We start from the raw sequence: 22,432 nt of genomic DNA, 5'->3' as shown, positions 1-22,432 counted from the left end.
GCCACTTCTATAGGTTTTCTAGCACCCATCTATTTAAATTTTGATCATTGTATTTAATAGAATACATTTGTTTAAGCTGGTGATCCACCATAGTGGGAAAGCTTGGGAATTGATCTGATTTCAGATCCTGCCTTCTACCAGAGACCTCTGTGACCTTTTTCACCATTTCAGATTCAGTTTTCCATTTTATATTTTCATTGCAATTATTTTATTCTTTGGTCAGCCGCCCTGGGAATTAAGGGCTGTATAATTAATTAAATTAATCATTTAATCACTTAAACTTGTAATTTCAAAATAATGGTAGCCAGCTTCACAAGATGGACATGAAAGTAAATCCAGTTGATGATTATGCAACTAAAGGTACTAGAAATACTCAGTGAACTCCCTGCTGTCTTCTTAACCAGGCTTCCTGTTCCTTGATAAAGGAGATTTATTTTTGTTACCGCAAAGCATGTCGACATAGCTAATCTGACTTATATTGCTCTATTTTGTGATACAGGACAGTATATCTTTTGTAACTGTGCTGGAGATAGTTATATAACTTTGCACTGCTATGAGCAATTTCATTTTTATGGTCTTAGATTTTTCCTTAGCTGTGCTTATTTTAATATGGCAAAATGGGCATCTCTCAAGTGACCTGTGATCTATGTCATGATGCTTTAAGATGCTGGGAACTGTATTAGAGAACGGTTCATACCAAAAATAGCTCTGCTCTGGTTTTCAAGTTTTACAGCTCAGAACATAGAGTATTAGTAGAGACTTCATCATTAAACGTATTTTTAAACATTGCACTGTAATGCACTATTTCAGCGGTTTCAGTATTGCAAATAGTTGATAAGATCTTCATAAAAAGAAACCTTACATAAAATTTTATTAGAATTCTCTCCAGTGGACACATAAAAATTGGGTTATTTTCATCTGTACTGTATTAGCATAATTCCAGAGAACAGGTACTAGCCAGAAAATTACAGGACATAGCGATAGACTTGTTTTTCCACCTGGACATCATTGAACAGTCTGTTGACTGAATGCACTTGTGATATTATTACATGCAGACCTCATGCTCATCTTTCAAAGGCAACACCGAGAAGCAAGTCTTCTCTAATTGGCAGGAAAATTGTGCGGGGAAGGATAAGATAGAAGGTTGTCCTGTGTGATGGAGCACACGGTGTATGTTTGCTTCCTGTTTGTGGTGATGCCCACTACTGCATCATATTGAGGATAGGACAAGCTTGTTTTCTGTTGCTCCAGAGAATAGGACACAATGGAGCAATGGATTCAAACTACAGGAAAAGAGATTCCACCTCAGCACTAGGAATAACTTCCTGACAGTAAGAGATGGCCACTGAATTTGTCTTCGGACAACACTGGCTCTTCGCCTTAGTAACGGAGATGAGCACCGGCCTCTACAGTTGGTTATGACTAGGCATTCATGTCAAGGGAAAACCTTTTTCAATCAGCACTGACAATCCCTAAATGCTGGGAGAATAGTCAGGGTGGGATGGATGCAGGAGGGGGCTGGAAGGACTCCCCTTGGATCATAAGCCCCCCAGTCCTTGTGGAGGAAAGGGGTCTCCTGTAGTAACCAAACCAGGGCCCCTTTTATTGGCGTCTCACTGTACGGTGACTGAGGCACGTAAGAAATTGTTCTGGGCTACCTAAGCAATGTTTAGCAATTTGTTGACATTTTGGCCGCGTTTCTCATACTGTTGTGGTGTGACATTGCTGAGGCTACAGCTGTGCCAGAATGAATGAACTCTCTTCTCTCCTCTCTCTTTCTCTCCCTCTGGATTTTTAGAGTGAGTTCCCACATCTCCTCTTTCTTTCTTTTTTGAAAAAAGGAATTCAGCAAGCAAGGACTTTCTGTCTTGTGCGAAGAAGTTGCATCATATTCTGCATCCCTGATGTGATATGTGCCATTTCTAAAAAAACACCAAACTCTGAAAATGTCAAGGTCTTGGGTTGTTTTGTTTTTGCCAAGGAGGGAAAATGTCTAACAGATGGTTTTAATTTGTCCCTTGCTGGCTGTGAAGTCCATTTCTCTGGGCTCAGAATTGTCTGCCTTGCAATGGGATCTGCTTCGTTCTGAGTCCGCTGTTTGGCCTTTGTCTGGAGAACATGACCCAGTGTTGGTCAGTGTCTTATTGTCGGTTATTTCAGGAGTGGGTCTTTAATGAAGCAATTAGTCCAGACTTTTTGAATTTCAAAGCCAGCTTTATATCATATCAGCTGAAGAACATGTACTTGTTTTTGTTTAGCTTGATACTGAGTAATGTCCAGATAGGCAGGCTTAAATGACCTGATCTGTTTTCCTCCTTTTCTTATTTATTGTGGGGGAAGAGTTGGTTAATCTCTAATTTTTACAAAGTCTTGTAGACTGAACACTAAGGTGGGTCCTTGTTATCTGCTGGGGTTTGGTTCCAGGAACACCCCCCCCCCCATGGATAACAAAATCCGTGGATACTCATTATTGTTATCCCATTAAATATAATGGCATAGCAAAATGGTGTCTCTTTATATAAAATGGAAAAATCAAGGTTTTTCTTTGGAATTTATACTTTTTTGGAATATTTTCAATCCATGGATGCTTGAATTCATGGATAAAAAATCCATGGATAAGGTACTATACTGGAGTGTATTTAGAGCAGCAGGACCACTGTGTTTGGATGCTGTGATAAAGCATAGTTTAGTTGTCTGAGAATGAAGTGTGATGGGCTTCCATGCCTCCTTTTCCTCCAGCATATAACTATGAGGTGGAGTTTAGGAGCCTTTCCTTCTATTCTTGCTCAAGCCCAGCATGTTGTGTTACCCAAACCAACAACATTAATGGTGGCTGATTTGGAACATGCCAGATTCAAACTGTGATCAAGTTCATTAGCAGAGGTTAGGAGAGTTAAGGCATTATTCAGTTTGCACGCTTGCTTTATAGACTGGAAATGCGTGTGTAGGCTGTTTTGATCCCCCTTCTCTAGTTAAGTCTTCTTATTTTTGTCACGGCTGGTCCCTCAGCTAGCAACTACCAAAGATCATGGTGCTTGCCACATTTGACTTGTTGAGGTTTTAAATATAAAATGTGGTTTTCGTTTTCCTGAATTAAAAATACAAAGCCCCTGGATTCACTGATACTCCCTGTTACCTGGGAACTGGAAAATGAGCATCCAGGGAGCTTTTCCAAGCTGGGAATTGTTGGATCAAGAAAATGTGTGACTCATGGATGGTTGCTTCACCCCTTCCTAGGTGTTTAGGTTGGCAGCGAGGGAATGGCAGTTGGCGGCAGTCCAAGTCTGTATTTTTCCTCCTCCTTCCCCGTATGTGCAAAAAGCCACTTTCGCTGCTCTTGCTCTGCTGATACTGATAGCATCTAGGTTGCTAAATAAAAGCCATTTGTCCATTGGGCAGGCAGCTATTCAGTTGGTGACATGAGGTTTCAGTCTGGTATGTGTAATAACAAAAAACTGGATTGTTGTTTTCAAGCAGCACTTTTAAATACAGTTATTAACAAACACACTAACTACTGCGCTGCCTTGTTTTTTCCTCCCTCTTTTCCTCTTCAGTTTTGTTGTATAAATATGCTGGCTGCTTCTGTACTACTGTTGTTGGTCTTGTGTGCCTTCAAATGATTTCAGACTTATGGCCATCCTAAGCGAACCTAATCAGGGGGTTTCCTTGGTAAGTTTCTTTAGGGGGGAGGTTGCCGTTGCCATCCTCTGGGGCTGAGAGAATGTGACTTGTCGAAGGTCACCCAGGAGCTGAGAGTCGAATCCTGGTCTCCAGTGTCATAGTCCAACACTCAAACCAGTATCCAACACTGGCTCTACTACTATTGTGCAAACTTTACAGCACTCTATAAATAAATGTTAATAATAATATTACTACTTCAGCGCTACGGGTTCCCTGGAAATGTAAATATAGGTTGAGTCTCCCTTGTCTGGATTTCCAAAATCCAAAATACTCCAAAGCCAAAACTTTTCCTGGGTGCCTGAGATACTGACACCTTTACGTTCTGGTGGTTCAGTGTACACAGACTTCGTTTTATGCTCAAAAAGATTAAAAGCTTTGTATAAAGTTACCTTCAAACTATGTTCAAAGATATAGCTGTGTTACTGACGTCTACAAAAGCTCATGCTGTCACTTTCTTTCTTTCAGTTAGTCTCAAAAGGTGCTTCTTCAAACTATATGTGTAAGGTGCCTATGAAACATAAATGGATTTTGTTTTTAGACTTGGGTCTCGTCTCCTAGGTGTATATGCGTTGTGTATATGCAGATATTACAAAACCCATAAGTCAATTAATTTGAAATCCAAAATACGACTGGTCCCAAAGATTTTGGATAAGGGATACTCAACCTGTGTTTTCATTTCTCTGTGTCAGCAGATCTTACTGGTCTGTATCAGCAAGTCATAGGGTATAGGACTTATCGTTCTGATTGTACATACATGGTTTGAGGAAGGTGGTGTTAGATAGTCCACCTGAGTTAGTAATGTTATATACTATAGGCTTAAAACGTGGCTTCCATCGGCTGGTCTGAGTGCTTGTACTTTTGGCTTGGCTGCTGCCGCCACATCCTATGGGCAAGATGCTGAATATTGAATGCTTCCTGAAGGGTTATGCTGTATAGTGAAGTGACATGGTAAAAGGAAAGCAAAGGGTAAATGGGGGGAGATTGCCAGAGGAAGAAAGACTTTCCTCAGGTTGGGTCAAGGGAAGACAGGGAGCCAAGGAGGCAGTGAGGGCACATTGGAAGGAGAGCCTCATTGTTCATTTATTTTGAGTACTTTTAGCTGTAGTTCCCCCCCCCTTTGTCTCAAGACAATGGTCAACGCCTTTCTGAGAAGGATTGTTACTTGCAACAAAGCAAATATCAGGTTTTATTGGATTCCCCTTGGAAGGGTTCTTGTTAAAAGCTGCCTGAGACATTACTTCAAGGCTCCTGACTCCTGCAACACTTAGCTGTTTTTCCTCCCATGCCTTAGTAGGGAGCCGCTTTCAGCTCCCTCTTTGTAGTATCCAGGAAATACTGGCCTAGTTTGTAAGAGTTTTTAAAATCAAGGCTGCAGGGTTGATGCGCGTGAAGTGCTTTGAACACTTGGGCTGCATCTGTACTGCAGAAATAATCCATATTGACGCTGATTTAACTGCCACGGCTCCATGCCATGGAATCCTGTATGGCAGCAGAGCTCTTTGACAGGGAAAGCCAAATGCCTCACAAAAGTACAATTCCCAAATTCCATAGCACTGAGCCCTGACAGTTAAAGTGGCGTCACACTGGATTATTCTGCAGTGTCAATACAGCCTTGATAAAATCATAACATATGGCCCCAATTCAGCCCTCAGTAAAATAAATGAAATCTGATGGAACCAGTTGAAATGTGATCAAATCAGGAATGGGAGTTATGTTCCCATTCCTCCCTATGCTCTTGGACTGCAGTTCCCAGCAGTCCTCAGCAGCATGCCAAGCAAAATCTGGAGGATTGCTGGTTTTCACCTCTGGATTAAACCAAATGCAAAATAAAATAGTGAATGCAGAGGAAACAAGCATAGGAAACAAAAAACTTTGAACCAGCCTGGAAGGCAGGCGAAATGAAAAGCTCTTAACAGTTCACCAGCAGCTTAAAAGTCCAGCGGAAGTGCAGCACTTTAAGGCTGAATATTTTAGTTTTGTAGGGTGATAGATTTTGCTCTTAGAAGTACTAGTACACTCAGTGCTTGGCTGATATATAAATAACGGTCAGGCACTGCAGTCACTTCAAGTTAGTAAGTTCTCTCCTCTCTCCGTTATGCAACAGAAAAGATGGTTTCTACATTGCTAAGCTAACAGGATGTTGATGGAAAGAGGCATGTGACTCAATTCAGGCAGCATTATGGGCATGGCAGGCTCTTTTGGGCTGCGTCCCTCTGCAAGGACTGTAGGCTGTTCTAAAAATATGGCTGGACCAAACAATAGGTAGATGTTCTTAGTTAAAGCTTGGACAATACTGTGTCAGTCTCTTGCAGGTAAAGGCAGTGTAGTAATTGGCTTTTATTTCACACCTTAAAAGAATTTTTGCAAGCCTGGTGTGTGTGTGTACTACTACTACTACTACTAATAATAATAATATAAAAATTTATTTATATCTCGTCTTTCCATCAGGATCGAGGCGACGTACAATAGAAGTAAAAATACAAACAGTGTAAAATAAACCCCATTTTCCCTCCCACCTACAGAACAATTAAAATCCCTTACATACATCTTGCAGGTAAGCTGTATAAAGGCAGTGTAGTAATTGGTTATTATTTCACACCTTAAAATATTTTTTGCAAGCTGCGTGTTTGTACACACCACACATACACGGCTTGCAAAAATTCTTAAGGCGTGTGTACACACACACACACACACACACACATAGACATGTACATATATATACATATACACACACATATACTATATGTGTGTGTATAAATATATAAACACATGTATGTGTCTCTATACACACACATACATACACATGTGTGTGCGTGTGCGCGCACACATGTGTATAATTTATACAGTATAGACACTATTCAGGCATCAGACCATATAAAAGAAAGCTTAGCAACAGTTTGGGGTGATGTATGAATTGAAAACCATAACAAGCCCCTCTGGAGCATCAATGGGGAAGCCATGGGCTGCAGGCCAGATGCAGCTCCAGCATGTGCTAAAAAATTTTTTTTAAATAAAGGAGAGAGGAGCAGTTTCCCTTCTGGAAAAAAAATGCCAGATGTGTTTATTTCACTCGCATCACCCCCAACCTCATTCCTCCCCTCCAAATGGTAGAAAATTGGCCTGAGATAGGGATGCCATAACCCGGCTGCAGGCGGGGCAAACCCGCTTTTGGGGTTGCTGGCACGGTCACGGTCCGGTTTCGTGCCAAAACCGTGACTGCCCTGCCTGCGGCCACCTCTGCCCCCACACGCACCTTCGTTATGGCCGCGGCTGCTCATGCAACCAGCCGGCCACCCACTTCCGTGTCCGCCTCCTCCTCCTCTGCCTCCTCCTCCTCCTCCTCCTCCTCCTCCACCCCCTGCACGCTCCCTCTGGCCACTAGCCACCTGCCTCCGCCTCCTTCTCCAACCTCCTCCTCCCCCTGCACATCCTCCTGGCCTGCAGGGCTGTGCGTGGCTGGCTGGCTGGCTGGCCACCCACCTCCTCCTCCTCTGTCTCCTCCGCGACCGTGCCAAGGAGGCCCGCTTGCATGCCTGGGCCATGGGAGCTGGTCCCTTTAAGGAGGCAGAGCCTCAGAAGGGGAGGAGGAGGAGGAGGAGGCAGAGCCGCGCGCAGAGCTAATGAGGAGGACTTCCTCCTCCTGAGGCTGGGGCTGAACAGCCCGCCCCTTCTCCAGGCCTGAGCCTGTGAGGGCTGGCAGGGGGTGGGGCTGTTCCAGCCCCAGTATGCCCCCATTGGCCAGCCAGACTCAGGAGGAGGAGCTCCTCCTCTGTTGGGCCGGGCTGCAGCCAGAAAGGGCCATTTCCTTTGCCCTTTTTTGGCGTGGAGGAGGAGGAGGAGGTGAGTGGCCAGTTCCAGTATTAATGTTTTTTATTTTTTAAAGTCTATTTTTAAAGTCTTTTTTAAAAGTGCATTTGTAAATTGTATATTTTAAAGAGCATATTTTAAAGTGCATTTTCCCCAAGTGCCTTTTCTGTGTGTTTTTGGTGCTTTTAATGCTAACAAGTCTCCCTTGTTTCATCAATGATAGTGTGGTGGTGGTGGTGATGATGATGATGATGTAATAAGCCTCTGAAATATGCAAGAGGCCATGTTAAGTAAAGCCATGTGAAATGCCCAAATGTGCTGTTGTGTGTGTTTTGGAATGGAGGGGGGGGTGATTTGGCCAGAAAGGGGAGTACATTTCTGTCATCTGTCTAGGAATAATGCCAAAATGGCCTCCATTTTGATGATGCCTAAGAAACATGCATTTATATTAACATTTTTTTTTAAAAAAAATCATCAAATTTTTCACATGTCCTCCATTTTTTAAAAAAAGTGTGTTACATTTGAAAATGTTGTCCTACATTTGTCCTACATTTGTCCCGGTTTGGCGGTCCTGACTTATGGCAACCCTAGCCTGAGAGCAAACTGGCGGTGGTGCCATATCCCTTTCAGGCCTGCCTAGTGTGTGTTTGTGTGTGTATTGATCCTTGCCACATTGATCCCTATTTCCACCTGTACTAGAAGCTTCTGTACCTAGAGGCTGAAATGCCAAGCAGAAAAACTGTTCCATGTTAAAAAGTTTAAGCTCCATGGTATGGATTTTAGGTTATGCCAGTATTAAGCAGTTGGCTGGCACAAGGCCTGAGGTGAGCCATTAACTCCCATAATGCTCTCTTCAGTTAAATAGGGCTTGTTTTGGCAGGGACTGCCTATGTCTTCTGGTGTGCTTAATTGGGCTTCCACAGCTTGGAAACAGGGCAGAATTCTTTTGGAAGCAAACATAACTGAGGTTATGGTAGAGTAAGCACTCCTAGAAGTATAGAGTTGGAAGAGCCCGCAAGGGTGGGCTGCCACATTGATTCATAGATCCTTTGTCAAACTATTCTAAGATTGTGACTGGTGCTAAATGAGTTGTTGGGAAAAAGAGAGATGCTCAATATATCAGGAAGGTGCTTCTGATTTTCCAGTCATTCGGTAATGAGCGGGAGGGAGGAATCCCCGCTTGATGGTTCACTAATCCTTATCCAAATCTCTGCAAAACAGACTGCCCTCATTAGAGGGATATGGCTGCCTTTGGTTTCTCTTTGGTTTCCAGCGTATCAGATGCCTGCTCTTTGAATCACACTTAAAAGTGGAGTGTATCTCATGGTTATTGACACAACAGCGCATCAAGCAATTCTGATTTCTGTTTGATTCTGGTTCAGATGTAACTGAATATCTTCTGGTTGGGTATACAGCTTGATTTAAACTGGGTCTGTTCACATTCACATAGAAAGATTAAAATGCAGTACATACGTTAGAATACTGATTATGCTACTGATTTAAAAAAAAAATATCCTGGCTTTTTCCCAGCCCTGCTAAAATAGTACAAGTATACCTGAGTTAACAAAGCCTCTGACAAAGCAGCTCTTTTTTACAAAGTCTTTTTGCACACAGCCAACTCCACCCATTCCCTCTTTGTCCTCTGTCTCCTGGAAGTTTTTCAATAGCATTGTCACTGGTAAGATGGTTAAGGAAGGCTGGGAAAATGCACCTTTGTGTGGTTGAATTGCAGCAACATGTCTACAGTAAGCAAGGCAATAAAGCTTACAAGGTGAACAGCAGCTGCCTCCAGAATCCCTTACTGAGTGTGTTTGTTCATCAAAACAGAGAGAAAAGGAGAGAGCAAATAAGCCTGTCTCACCAGCTACCCCAGTATGGTTCTTTAAAAACAAAAGCACCCTAAGACATAGATCTCTAAGTTTGGCCACCAGAATAGAAATAGTAAGAAAAGTAGAGTCTGTTAAAAAGGTATCCCCTGGATGCATTTTGGGAAAAGCCTTCATGTGGTCTCTAAAATGTTCGAAATGTTTTCATTTACTTATGCAAGGTGTACCTGAACTGATAGTTTTATTTCATATGTGCGTATTGTTAGTTTTGAATTTTAAAAAGGTTGCTGAAAGGCATTGGACTGCTGTTTGTTTTTGTAGTGTGCTGCAGTGTTAAAGAATTGATGCACTGTAACACATGGTCTTTGTTACCTGAGGTGGACCCGTATTAGGTGGTTCATACTTGTAAACAGAATTGTAAGGCATACATAGCTCCGAAATTGTTTTGTGCAACCATGTTTGACTAAATTTCTCATCTGTTCTTCCTCCACAACAGTGTGCCGATCTAATAAAAGCCCTTGGATCTGCCTCACTTGCTCGAACGTCCATTGTGGAAGGTGGGTATATAATCCACATTGGAGGGTTGGCAGTTCTTTCTTAAGTCTCCTAACTTGTGGCATGGTATGCTAAAACCCCTCAGAATTGAGATTGGTGGCAGGTCTGCAGCGGGGCTGGTTCCCTTGGCTTTGGTGTAGGGTCAGGTTGCTGTTTCTGCCTGTTTTACCAGGGCTCTGCAATGAAGAGAGAGGTAAAAGCTCAATAAGGCTTGGTCGGCAGTACTGCAGTGCAACCTCAGCATGGCCTGGGTTTTCCCTCTCTGCTTTATGCTAGGACAGCATTGGTTTTAAGCAGTCATGTTCCCAGGAGAGAAAAATTAAATGTTCCCCGTTATGACATTGGAGTTCGGATGTCTTGGCCAAAAAAAGTCACTCTTCTCCAGTTCAGTGGCACTCATGCACAGATTCCCCATGAGGAGAGTGTTGTCCTTCAGTTAAAATGACACATGATCTGGGAAAGATAAAATAGCCTTTTATTGGAGGGCTTACCTTCCTTTTAATGGACTGGCAACAAGAAAAACTCTTCATCATCCAAACTGTCTAAAGCTTGTGTGACATTAGACTTCACATCTGAGGTAATAGGAAGAAGAGAACAATGTAATTAATTTTAAAAATTAATGTTTTTACTTCTGCCTTTTTAAATTATTCTATAGTTTTAACTTATTGTAACTCACCTTGAATCCCATTGTGGGAAAAAGATGGGATAAAAATCCTTAAAATAAAATAAATAATGTTACTGCATTTAGAATTCATTTCGAGAGGAGATACATAAAGCTGCATTTAAGAGGAAGACTCCAGATGTCTTACTTTCTTTTATTTTCTCCCTTTTCCATAAGATACGTAAATGGCCATGCAAAGAAACATTATGAAGATGCCCAGGTTTCTTTACCCAATCACAAGAAAACAGAAAAGCAAGAGAAGATTCAACACACAGTGTGCATGGATTGCAGTAGTTACAGTACATACTGGTAAGTTACCTAGTTATTTATTCATTTGCAGCATTATGTTTAATGCTAATATTGTCTAGGTCTGTACACATAAAAGCTTCTTGTAACTTGACACATGATGTTGTTCTTGTTAACTGGAAGGTGGGAAGTATTTTGAAATTCTCCATGTCATAGCTTATCATTTACATTGGCATGGTCCTGAGTCTTAGCTGAGCAATTTTTGCTTTCCTGCTTCTGTGGGTATGTAATCTGGTACTGATTAAAAGAGCCTAAGATTTTAACGTTTCAGTAATGTCTAGAAACCATTTTAGTGTTCTAAATGGGTCACATAGTCGTGTTTGACTTCCATGCATGTGTCAGTTTCCCTCTTTCTCCTTTGGTCAGACTCTGGGTAGCTTTCCTTTAGTAGCTGCTTTGTAGTACTGACATCTACTGACATCATCTGTGATTCATCCTGCAATATGCAGTCATCTCTTGACTTCCTCACCGATTTCCATCCCAAAACTAAATTAAGTTAAAATTAAATTTTCCTGATAAATGTGTGTTTCTCAACAGTTATCGCTGTGATGACTTTGTAGTCAATGATACCAAGTTTGGCCTGGTACAGAAAGTCAGAGAGCTCCTACAAAATTTGGAAAAGTAAGCTGAATGCATGTATCTTTGTCTGAAAATTGATGTGGATTGTATACTGTTATGACTGTGTTATTTTTTAGCAGCTTGTTTGCAAATCAGAGGTGGGAGTATGTGTGTGTCATGTTGCACCATCACAGGAGATGATGGTGGAGGTTACAGCACAAGAACCTTGCTGCAAGAAATCCTTTCCCCTTCCTTTAAACCAGGGGTGGGCAAAGTCTGCCCCTCCAAGAGTCAAAACCTTTTTTTTGTTTTGAAGGGGGAAACCCATGTTTACTCTAAGATGCCCCAAAATTATCTCTAAGAGATGTGGAGGACATTTCCACCATGTTTGGAGCCCCACTGGATTCCCTAAGGGTCAAAACAAAATTTTGCAGAAGTTTTCCTGTGTGTATGTGTGTCAGAATGTCCCTAAATATTCACTAGGGGCCCAAGAAGAGCCAAAAACATGTTCCCACCACCTTTTGAGGGAATTTGGAGGAAAAACTGTTTCTTTGCGGAAACAGGTGTCATTGGGGCCACAGCCCCCAAGGTCTCCTGAAGGGTTAATGTGACCCTTAACTTTCCACAATTGCCCACCCATGCTTTAAAACAAGGTGTGTGCAGACCTTGGGTTTTTAAAAACAGTTCTTTGATGGCTGGAAATTGATTTCAGATTCAGTAGGAAACAGTAGTGTGGTGTAGTTTAGAGTGTGCATGTGTAATGCCCACTTCATTGTATATGACACCTATATGTTGAACCCTATGCTCTACTTTCCACGAAGTAACATAGGATCCAGTCCAATGGGAACCTCTACTATGAAAGCCTTGTTAGGATGGATGGGGCCGGTTTAAGAGCATATATTAGTCTTCTGCTGTTCCTGCGTGTTTCAGTGATAGTTCCAGATGGGTTCTAACCTCATGTGGGGTTGACCTGCTTGCCGTGCCTCCTGAACAGTGCTAAACACATGCCATCACAGACAGATCTAGAGGCCAAACTCTAGAGTTTGGTGGCCTGGAATCCCCAAATGGAAGCCTGCTTTTCCCTTGCGCATTCACTTGGCTGGCGTTGCAAGCTTGGCCACCCTGCTTAGAGAGAACGGTTGTGTGAGCAGAGATGGGCTCTTTTGGGGATTCTCTGCCAAGTGTCCTTTGATCAAGAAAGACGTTTGTTATTTCAGATTAGAAGTTTTAATTCTAATTGGGGCATGCTCAAGGGTGGCTGCTGTAGCATAACATAATCAGATTAATTTGGATATTATTTGATTATATGCTATTGAAAATACAATTGGATTTGAGACTGCTCTGGGGGATATTGGCCACATTTGTCTTTAGTGTCTTTTCTTTGAATTCTTTAACATGCTGTAATGACTAATGTATTCCTTCTTACAGCTCAGCTTTTACAGCAGACCGACATAGGAAAAGAAAACTTATGGAAAACTCTTCTCTCAACAGCAAATTGTTAAAAATAAATGTAGGTATTGTACAGATGTTGATAGGCTCACTGAAATGGAAATGCTAACATGATGGTTCTTCAACATATCTCATTAATCACAGGAGCGCCTTTCCAAATCAGTGTCTTGGATTCTTCATGTAACCGCTTAATGTGTCCTTGCCTGAAGGTCTTTGGGTGACATTTTCAGTCTTGGAGATGCACATGCATCTATGGTTTCAAATAGCCTTGCTTGCATCTATCCAGTTTTAAATATCAGAATCTCCAAATAAGCTGCTATTTCAGTTTCTAATTTTTTTTAAAAATTGAATCAAGTCTTTGCTGTGCAAGGAACCTGCTGTCTAGCTGCCATTTTATTCTCCCTGGAGGAAACTATAGGATCAAACCTGTGCTCTCAGTGAGACTGGCCATGTTTATTAACAACATGCTTGTTTTTTTCCATCAGTGTGAGTGGCTACAGAATAAATTCAGCATTACTTCTGAACAAGAACTCATGGCTTGTCAAACAAACTAGTAATCAGAAACCAGGGAATGACAAACCATGAATCCTGGTTCATTGTAATGCTAAGCCTTTTTATTGCTGGTGAGTTCCTGGAGACCATTGCCACTCCACTGGTGGGAGAAGCCAAATAAGAGCAATCAGACAAGATGTAAGATCATACTTCTTGTGAAAAGTAACCCAGAAATCTCTCAAATCCTGGCTTACAAGCTGAGCCAAAGTAGTCACTATCTATGAGAGCCAGTGTGGTGTACTGCTTTGAGTTCTGGACTACAACTCTGGAGACCAGGTTTCAAGTCCCTGCTTAGCCATGGAAGCCCACTGGGTGACCATGGAAAAGTTAAAACCCTCTGATAGGTTCACCTTAGGGCTGCCATAAGTTGGAAATGCACACAACAGCAGCAAAGCTAGTATCTCTCAGCCTAATTTACAGATAGGATACAGAAAAAACAAAGAATGCTGCTTTACTTACACAGAGATGTAGTAAAAGTAATTCTTGACAATTATTTGTAATTTATTTATAGTCTTAGCCTGACTGGAATTGTGTGAAAGCGCACATTGTATGATGATGTACTTCCCATGTAGTCATGAAGACCCTGCAGCTTATGTGATTTTTCAGCCCTTTCATGAGCCGTTTAAAGGTTTGATGTCTGTTATTTCCTGCACCCCGTTAGTTCATTATTCTACAATCAAGTCTGTTATTTCCTGCACCCCATTAGTTTTGACTGAAGGCGTCTTTCAGTACTTAAAAACTTTGTATAGGTCTCTGTTTTTATGTTACTCTCCTTCTTTGTAGGAAAGGGCTAATTTGAAGAGTCGGTGGATTGAATGTGATGGGAATTGTAGGGTGCCATTTACCTGTTTGGATTTCTGTCTGTCCTTCACAGGGGAGCAGCACAGCTCTGTGTGCTACAGGCCTTCGGAATTTGGGGAACACCTGTTTTATGAATGCGATTCTTCAGTCACTCAGGTACGCTTTGGGGGTCAGGAAGGGCTGTGTGTTCCTTGCCCCTCACCCCTACTCTCAAGAGTTACTTGGGTTAAATTGTTCATATACTTTGAGACACACGATGAGACTACATTATCTCCCTTGGCTTGCTAAGTACTGTGTATCCGAGAAAAGCCCTGCACAAGGATCTCTCTGTCTGCACCCATTTTGACCCACCCTGGTAGCTTCAGCCATACATGCATTCCCACCATTGGCATATCTACACATGGCATAATTCAGCAGTGTATTTTCCAAACAGTATCCCTTGTGAGGGGGAAAGGGAATCCATAAAACAGATGAGATCTGTCCTGTGCCGGTTCAAGTATCTTAACAGGCACAGATGCAATTCTAGAACATTATGTTGGGTGGTGTGTGTGTGTGCGCGCGCCTGTGTGGTATTTAAAAGCTGCCCTCCAGCTATTCATTGCCAGGTTGGTCACACAGAAAACAGTTGTCCTTCAGTCTCTTTCCTGCTACATACTTCTGGTTCACGTTTCCTTCTTTCTACAGTAACATTCAGCAGTTCTGTTGCTACTTCAAAGAACTGCCGGCCGTGGAGCTGCGGAATGGAAAGACTGCAGGCCGGCGGACGTACCACACCCGAAGCCAAGGGGATAACAGTGTGTAAGTCAGAAGTGAGAGACAGGCAGCACCTGGTGATGCAGGGAGGCCTCTGTGTGTTCTGTTAATCCAACAATAAGTAGGCAAGCAGTGAGAGACGTCTTTAATATTTGTAATTGGTGACAAGTCCATTGCTGGCACAGAGTAGTTCTTAATGTGTTTATGCCCTTTCATACTATCTCCCCATGGATTTCATAGGCTTTTAAAAGGCAAGGAATCCTCAGAGGTGGTTTTGTCAGTTCTTTCTTCTGAAATATCACCTATAGCACCTGGGATTTGTCAGCAGTATCCCATCCAAGGACTAACCAGGGCTGACCCTGCTTAGTTTCCAAGATGAGACAAGATCTGGTGCCTTTAGGGTACTTAAGTCCTTAGCGTGACATGCTGAGAAAAACTCACAAAGAAAGGGATTGACTTCTCAGAAATACCTGACACCATAATAATAAACTGAATAGAAGACATGCATGTAGTAGCAGTAGATTTAAATTTAATTGTAGTTCGCTCCTTTGGTTGTTTTCATTCTTGGTTTTTAATATTAGGTAGCATCGTGTAGTAGTTTGAGCATTGGACTGCAGCTGTGGAGATCTGGGTTTGAATCCTTGCCTAGCCATGGAAAGCCCTGGGTAGCCTTGTGCACATCACACTCTCTCAGCCTCAGAGGGACGCAAAAGCAAGCCCCCTCTGAACAAATTTTATCAGGAAAACACCATAATAAGTTCACCTTAGAGTCTCCATGGGTTAGAAACAATTTGAAGGCACACAACAACAACCAAGTACAGTAGAGTCTCGATTATCTGACGTAAGCGGGCGGTCCCATGGTTGGATAGCCGAAAATGTTGGATAATCCGGGGGGGGGGGGGGGTCATAGCAATCACTATGAAAAGCCTTGAATCACTATGAAAAGCCTAGCAATCTCTATGAAAAGCCTAGCAATCTCTATGAAAAGCCTTGCAATCACTATAAAAAGTGTGCTTGGGGCCTGGTGGTGCTCGCCGCCACGCTTGGAGCCCTTTTCAGATGTGGGCCTGGTAAGGGCTCTAAGCCACGGCCACGGACTATCCGACGTTGGATAATCCGGAATGTCGGATTACTGACTGTCGGATAATCGAGACTCTATGTAATTTGTAGTGTTTCTGTCCGGTGAAATCGGGAGTCTTGATTTATTCTACTACGCCAAAATTTAGGCTTGGGGAAACTTCTGAAAACAGTTAAGAACCAAAAATCTGAAAGTGTCATTAGAACATCCTCTCATAGAAATATTTTCTCTTAATTGCCGCAAATTTAGCCTTTCTTCTTCTTCTTCCAGCCCCACCACCGGTCTAGCATCCCCACTAGGCTACACAGGTTGCTTCCAAACTTACTGAAAATGTTAGTCACATACTGTGTGTGAAATTCTCTCCTAACAGCAGGCATTCTCTTTCCTTCTCCAGTTCGTTGGTAGAAGAGTTTCGGAAGACACTGTGCGCTCTGTGGCAAGGGAGTCAAACAGCCTTCAGCCCCGAGTCGTTGTTCTATGTTGTTTGGAAGATCATGCCAAACTTCAGGTAAGTCCTGTTGTATGAAAAGGATAAGTTTTCATTGTGTGTTTCAGTTATTTTTCTCTGGAAGGACAGCTGCCCTCTTGACCATGGATGCCATTTTTTTAGTACTGGAAGCTTCTTGCTTGTGCCCATGATGTGTTAGGCAGCTCTTATTCTCCCAGTATACAGAGGGAACCAGGTTGAAGATCCAAGCATTTTTGTTTGCTAGTTTTTTGGGTTTAGGTTTAGCAGTACTAAGACGTACCAAATCCTTAGTCTCAGCAATGTTTCTTTAACGGCCTGATGATGGCAAACTGCTGCTTTTGGCATGGGCTTTGCTTAAAATTGTACAGCCCCAGCAGGCCCAAGCAAAACATACTGGGCAAAACTTCCTTGATTCTCTCAGTAATTAAACTAGTTGCTGTCATCATAGTTGTAAATAAGTGCTGCCTAGAGAGTAAATCTTACGTGCAATGAGCATTTTGCACCCAGGCTGTCAAAGAGAATAGTTCACGGAAGTAAATCCAAGTGTCATTCCTCTCCAAGGTCTCCCTGTCCCGGCCCCTGAAACCTCTTTCAAAGGAGCACTGAACCCTATTAGGATTAATTGTGCAGAAGGTAAGTTGCTCCAACATTTTCAGGTAGTAAAGATGTTCTGTTGATGTTTTAACCTCTCTAGCAGTGCTGAAAAGATGCTTTGAACCCTGGCCACCCCTCTGCCCAAGAGCCTGCGATGTGAGCGACCTGGGCAATTCAAAGGCCACCTGTCCTCTTCTCCTTATTGCTTTGTGTGGCTTTCCCTGACAAATGAGAATCAAGGAAGTTTAGCATCAGTAGTTTCAAGCAGTGGGCAAAAAGTCCCAGTCATGTTTCTGGTAATACTTTTGGCCTGTTCTCCTCTTCCTTCTACCTCATCAGTTGTTTGAGATGAAGCAGGAGTCCCGCTTGCACTCCCCCCATCCTGTTCAAGTTGCTGTAGCAGATTTTCAGCACTGTGGGTTCATTTGTTTTTGATAGAAGGGGCTGCCCTTTGGGGTGGGAAGGGGCCCTGTCCTATGGCAAAAACTTGCACCTTGACTATCAGGATGTGAGCAGCAGCATGGCAACGTATCATTGGAGAGAAATTATCGCTGGGTCTGGTGGTGGCAAGCCAGTGAGAGGGGAAATCCTAAAGCGAGAACAATAAAATAAGGCAAAGAGACAGTGAAGGGACTAATGTTGTTTTTCCCCAGTGTGTATACAAAGGTTTACTCTCAAAACATCCAGCAAACAAGGTGGCTGCTCTAGAGCAAAGGAGGTGGCACGCAAAGGATGCTGTTGCTGTTGCTGCTGCGCTGTGTGAGACGGTGTCTGGTGGGGAGCATGGGAGCCGTTGTTCATGGTTTTGGTGTCCCACCCAATGAGGAAAGTTGTGTTAAAGGTGCAGTTTGTCAGAAGCTGGTCTGTTTGGGGAGTAGTTTTACAAGTGCGGAACTCGCTTGTCAGCTCTGTTACAATTGAAACTGACTGACTGATGGTGAAAACAAGTTGGCACTTGCTAGTGTAAATCAGCTTGACTGTGCCTTGGCTTCCTGCTCATGCTCTTGTGCCACTTGTATTTCTCAAGGTAGATCCTCTGCCCCCACCCCCCTCATTTTTTCCCATGGGAGAGGATGGAAATGCAGGTTGAGTCTCCCTTATCTGCAGTTGCAAAATTCGAAATATTCCAAAATTGTCCACATGGGTGGCTGAGAGAATGACACCTTTGCTTTCTGATGGTTCAACATGCCCAAATTTTCTTTCATACTTAAAATTATTTAAAAGATTGTGTATAAAATTACCTTCAGGCTACGTGTATAGGGTGTTTATGAAGCATAAATGGATTTCATGTTTAGTCTTGAGTCCCATCTTCAAGATATTTCATACATATTCCCAAAAAAACCCCCCCCAAAAACCCAACCCCAAAACCCAAAAGACTTCTGGTCCTAAGGATTTCAGATAAGGGCAACTCAACCCGTATCCCATACTCATAGCCTGAAAACCCCACAAAAAAACTACCCAAACTTTGTTTCATCCACAAAATTATTTAAAATATTGTGTATAAAATTACCTCCAGGCCACATGTATAAGGTGTATACGAAACATAAATGAATTTCATGTTCAGACTTGGGTCCCATCTCCAAGATACCTCATACATGTTCTAAAATCCAAAAGACTTCTGGTCCTAAGCATTTCAGATAAAGGCGACTCAACCCGTATCCCATACTCTTCACAGAGGGCAGAGTACACCATCCATTATGTTTTGAGCACATAGCCTAACATAGCAGCTGGGTGCTGAGAGGCACAGGGGTTGGATAACCCCTGTTTCCATATGCTCAGATGGCTTCTTTCCCACAGGGCTGAGCTTTGTGGGGCAGTTGCACAAGGCAGGGTGTTGCTGTTGCTTCGGGTCTTTGCTGATTCATAGATGTATCTACCTACGTCACTTGATTTCTCTCACAAACTGTCTGGATGCACAGAGGATTTTGTGACTGTGGGAATATCGGGCGATTATGAGAGAGCTGCCTGTAGGGCTGGCTCTGTCGTTGCCCGCAAATATTGATGTGCAAATCATCATTGGATGCTGCTGTCATTCACCAGCCAGAGTTGGGCTAAGAGGAGATAGTTTGCCTCTGGAAGCCTTTGCAGAGAAACAGGCACAGATGGAAGGTATAGGCTCTGGAGGAGGATATTATTTTTCAAGTGGTTTCACTTAATTCAGGGGTAGGCAACCTTTTTGAGCCGGGGGCCGGGTTGCTGTCCCTCAGACAACTGGGGGGTCGAAGCCAAAAAATAAATAATTAAATAATTTTTAAAAAATTAAATAAATAAATAAACTGGGACAAATGTAGGACAACATTTTCAAATGGTGGACACTTTTTTTTAAAAAAGTGGAGGACACGCAAAATAATTTGCTGATTTTTTAAAAAATGTTAATATAAATGCATGTTTCTGAGGCATCTATAGACAATTGCCCCCCTTGCCCCTGCTCGCAAGAGGCCAAAGGCCCCGGCAGCAATCGGCGGCAGGACCGGCCTGGGGCCGGTCCCAAGGCCTTGCTGGGCCGTATCCGGCCCGTGGGCCGCAGGTTGCCTACCCCTGACTTAATTCATCCCATTTTGCTGATACTAATTTTAAAAACCTTTGTGCTCAGAGGAGCTCTTCTAAATAGTTTTGCTACTTCATCCCTGTTTTGCACGGACAATTAAAAATGTTTGCACATTACCAGCATGGGATGTCAAATTATATTTCAAATCGGCTGCTTGAAGAATGTTTTTTTTAAAAATTGTTGTGTTATCAAAATGCCAAAAATGAATGTGGTGACATTCAGATTTAGATTTGGCTCTGTCACTGTTGTTGTTCATTGAGTGCCATTGGCATGTTTGGTTTTTATTATCAGATCCCAATCTAGCTGGATGGATGTAACATATTTCAGCTGCACAAATTTTGCTTTTCCAGGGTGGTAGCATGCTAAATTATGAATTGTGGAACTAAAATTATGTAAACTATGAACACCTGTGCAGCACTGCGGACACTGGCATTTTTACGGGCATTCGTTCACTACCAGATGGGGCTGCCACTACAAACGGTTGCATTGGGAACTGCATTGAATAAGCCGACAAAATGAGAGTTGGAAATTCAGAATGGCTGCCCACAGTAACCATTTGCTGAAAAGGGCTGCTATATAAAAGGTGGGAATGTGCCCTTTGTGGAAGTCTAGCAGCCGTAGGGGCCTTGTTTGTCAACACTTAATTGTGGATTGTGGATCTAAAATGGCCGGTCTGGTGCCTAGCCACCAACTCTGCATCCAGAATGCCCTCACCCCTACCTTTCACATCTCCTTATACATTGCTCTCGTGATCTTTTGTCATTCACTGCCTCCTCATCCAAGTCAACTATCTCATAACTTAGGTCCCAGGTAATATACTCAGTGAGGTTACTTAATAGTCAGCAGGATACTCTGTGCACTATTGAATCAATCTTTTCTACTTTCAGTCAAACCCCTTGGGCCCTATTGCTTGCCCAGCAAACCCCTGCCTGCATTTTCCTCTAGATTATTTTGTTTCTCATGCTGGCTGCTCTGCTTTCTTGCATTAACGTATGTGGGCACATGGCTGTATTCTCTTGAGGAAGCTTGTCTGCTGGTGGTGGTGGTAGTAGTAGGAGATATGCCACCCTGGAGGCAGGAGGGCTCCCAGTATAGGGCCTGGGTGAGGTGAGGAGGGTTCATCCCATAGCAAGAGTGTGTAGGATTGGTTTGCTTTTTAAAACAAAATACATTCTGTTTTTGTGGGACTACACACAAATTTATATATCAGAACACTTGCTTTGTCTTGTTGACAGTGTCACACAGAGTTTTTTCTTTTAATGACTTTCTTGTATCTTGGAAATTAATGATCTAGATTAAATAAAACAGGGTGATCTTTGTGGCTGTTAACTAATTTTTATTTTGCTCCATAAGGTCAAAACAAAGAGAGGGAGAGATGGGGGGAAATCTCCAACTCTTCCATGGCCCTGAAGATTAGACTCATTTAATATATTTTTCCCCCAAAATTGAAATAAAAGTTTATTGTTCAAAGCTAAAAGCCGTCACAATATAAAATAGATCCAGACAGTAAATACAAAAACAGTATAAAAAAAACCAAGGCACAAAACCCACAAATAAAACAACATGGTAATATTAGTAAGAGAGACCCATCAACAAAAACCAATAATACATCATAAATGATAAGATAATAAAAACATAAAATTAGAATGGTTCTAGCCGTCATTCCGATCAAGAACATTTTTTTTCATTGACTGTGTTACTCCTGAACTCGTTCCCCTTCCCAACTCCAATTGAGTTTTGAGTCTAGGGAAACTGCTCCACTTTCTGCTGAAGTTTTGGTGTAGAACAGCGGGGCTTTGAGAAATAGGTCATTTCCCAATGGCAAAACAATTCTTGTTGAATGATTCCCTCACCTGTGGGCAGATTTGTACCTGCCTGTTAGGTAGATGGGGCCCCTTCCACCATTTGAGGAAAGATGTGTGAGTTAGTAAATTAGAGCGCTGTTTGCCATGGGCAGAGACTGACACGCAACTAAATGGGTCTCAGTTAACCAAAAGTTCATTCCCCTTTTTCTGGTGATTTTAAGGACCTATGTTTTTGTCTCTGTTTGAATTTTGCCAATCTGCTTGGAATTGTCTGAGTAACCACATGTAACGTGAACAAATGTCAGCAAGCAATCTCTAATAGTGTCTGATGTTTTTACATTAAGGGGTTACCAGCAGCAGGATGCCCACGAATTCATGCGTTACCTTTTGGACCACCTGCACTTGGAGCTCCAAGGTGGCTTCAATGGTGTCTCGCGTTCGGTCATCTTGCAAGAAAATTCCAGTCTCTCTGCTGGCAGTAGATGTTGCATGTAAGGAAGGAGCTTTTATTCTACAACTTTAGGCCTTGCTCTTTGAAAACATTTGTAAAGGTGTACCTTGTCAGAGCCAGTGAATTGCACCAAAGAGGCTACAGCTTCTTGAAATGACAGAACAGAAACTGTGAATTACCATATATACTCAACTGTAAGTCAACCTCATGTATAAGTCGAGGGCAGGTTTTGGGACCAAAATTATGGATTTTGAACTGACCCATGGATAAGTTGACTTAAGGACATGTAACAAAGGATCTAAAGGATAAAGCAAAGAAAAATGGTGCCAAAGAACTTAGAAAATTCCAGCATGCACAATTGTTTGTGTTTACACTAAAGGCTGGATGGATGAGAGAGTAGAAGTGGATCAGTGCTTCCAGGACAAATTACTCTCTTGCTTTTCATCAGGAGGTGGTTCCTTTTTTAAGATAAGAGTTAAAGTACAGCACTTTCATTGACCCGTGGATAAGTCGACTCTGGTTTTGGGGGTCAATTTTT

The 22,432-nt window shown here is 42.4% G+C and overlaps 3 protein-coding genes across 6 annotated transcripts in view; 2 read left to right on the top strand and 1 right to left on the bottom strand.

Annotated features, from left to right (window-relative positions):
- MINDY2 (MINDY lysine 48 deubiquitinase 2) overlaps positions 1–22,432 on the bottom strand; it is a 689,230-nt gene that overhangs the window by 278,571 nt on the left and 388,227 nt on the right. The window lies entirely within an intron of this gene.
- The window catches only part of MYO1E (myosin IE), a 568,767-nt gene that overhangs the window by 263,007 nt on the left and 283,328 nt on the right, over positions 1–22,432 (top strand). The gene's annotated exons all lie outside the window — the stretch shown is intronic.
- The window catches only part of USP3 (ubiquitin specific peptidase 3), a 50,003-nt gene that overhangs the window by 21,514 nt on the left and 6,057 nt on the right, over positions 1–22,432 (top strand). For all 3 annotated transcript variants that reach the window (XM_042471390.1, XM_042471389.1, XM_042471391.1), the window contains 8 exons: positions 9,811–9,871; positions 10,708–10,839; positions 11,374–11,457; positions 12,823–12,904; positions 14,270–14,352; positions 14,881–14,994; positions 16,422–16,535; positions 21,788–21,934. In XM_042471390.1, the coding sequence (XP_042327324.1) occupies positions 9,811–9,871; positions 10,708–10,839; positions 11,374–11,457; positions 12,823–12,904; positions 14,270–14,352; positions 14,881–14,994; positions 16,422–16,535; positions 21,788–21,934 (817 nt within the window). The remainder of the gene's footprint in view (positions 1–9,810; positions 9,872–10,707; positions 10,840–11,373; positions 11,458–12,822; positions 12,905–14,269; positions 14,353–14,880; positions 14,995–16,421; positions 16,536–21,787; positions 21,935–22,432) is intronic.

This window comes from Sceloporus undulatus, chromosome 6 (assembly GCF_019175285.1).
Source record: "Sceloporus undulatus isolate JIND9_A2432 ecotype Alabama chromosome 6, SceUnd_v1.1, whole genome shotgun sequence".
NCBI classification, from domain to species: domain Eukaryota; kingdom Metazoa; phylum Chordata; class Lepidosauria; order Squamata; family Phrynosomatidae; genus Sceloporus; species Sceloporus undulatus.
The sequence above is the reverse complement of the archived record's forward strand: the minus strand, read 5'-3'. Positions and strand labels throughout refer to the sequence as shown.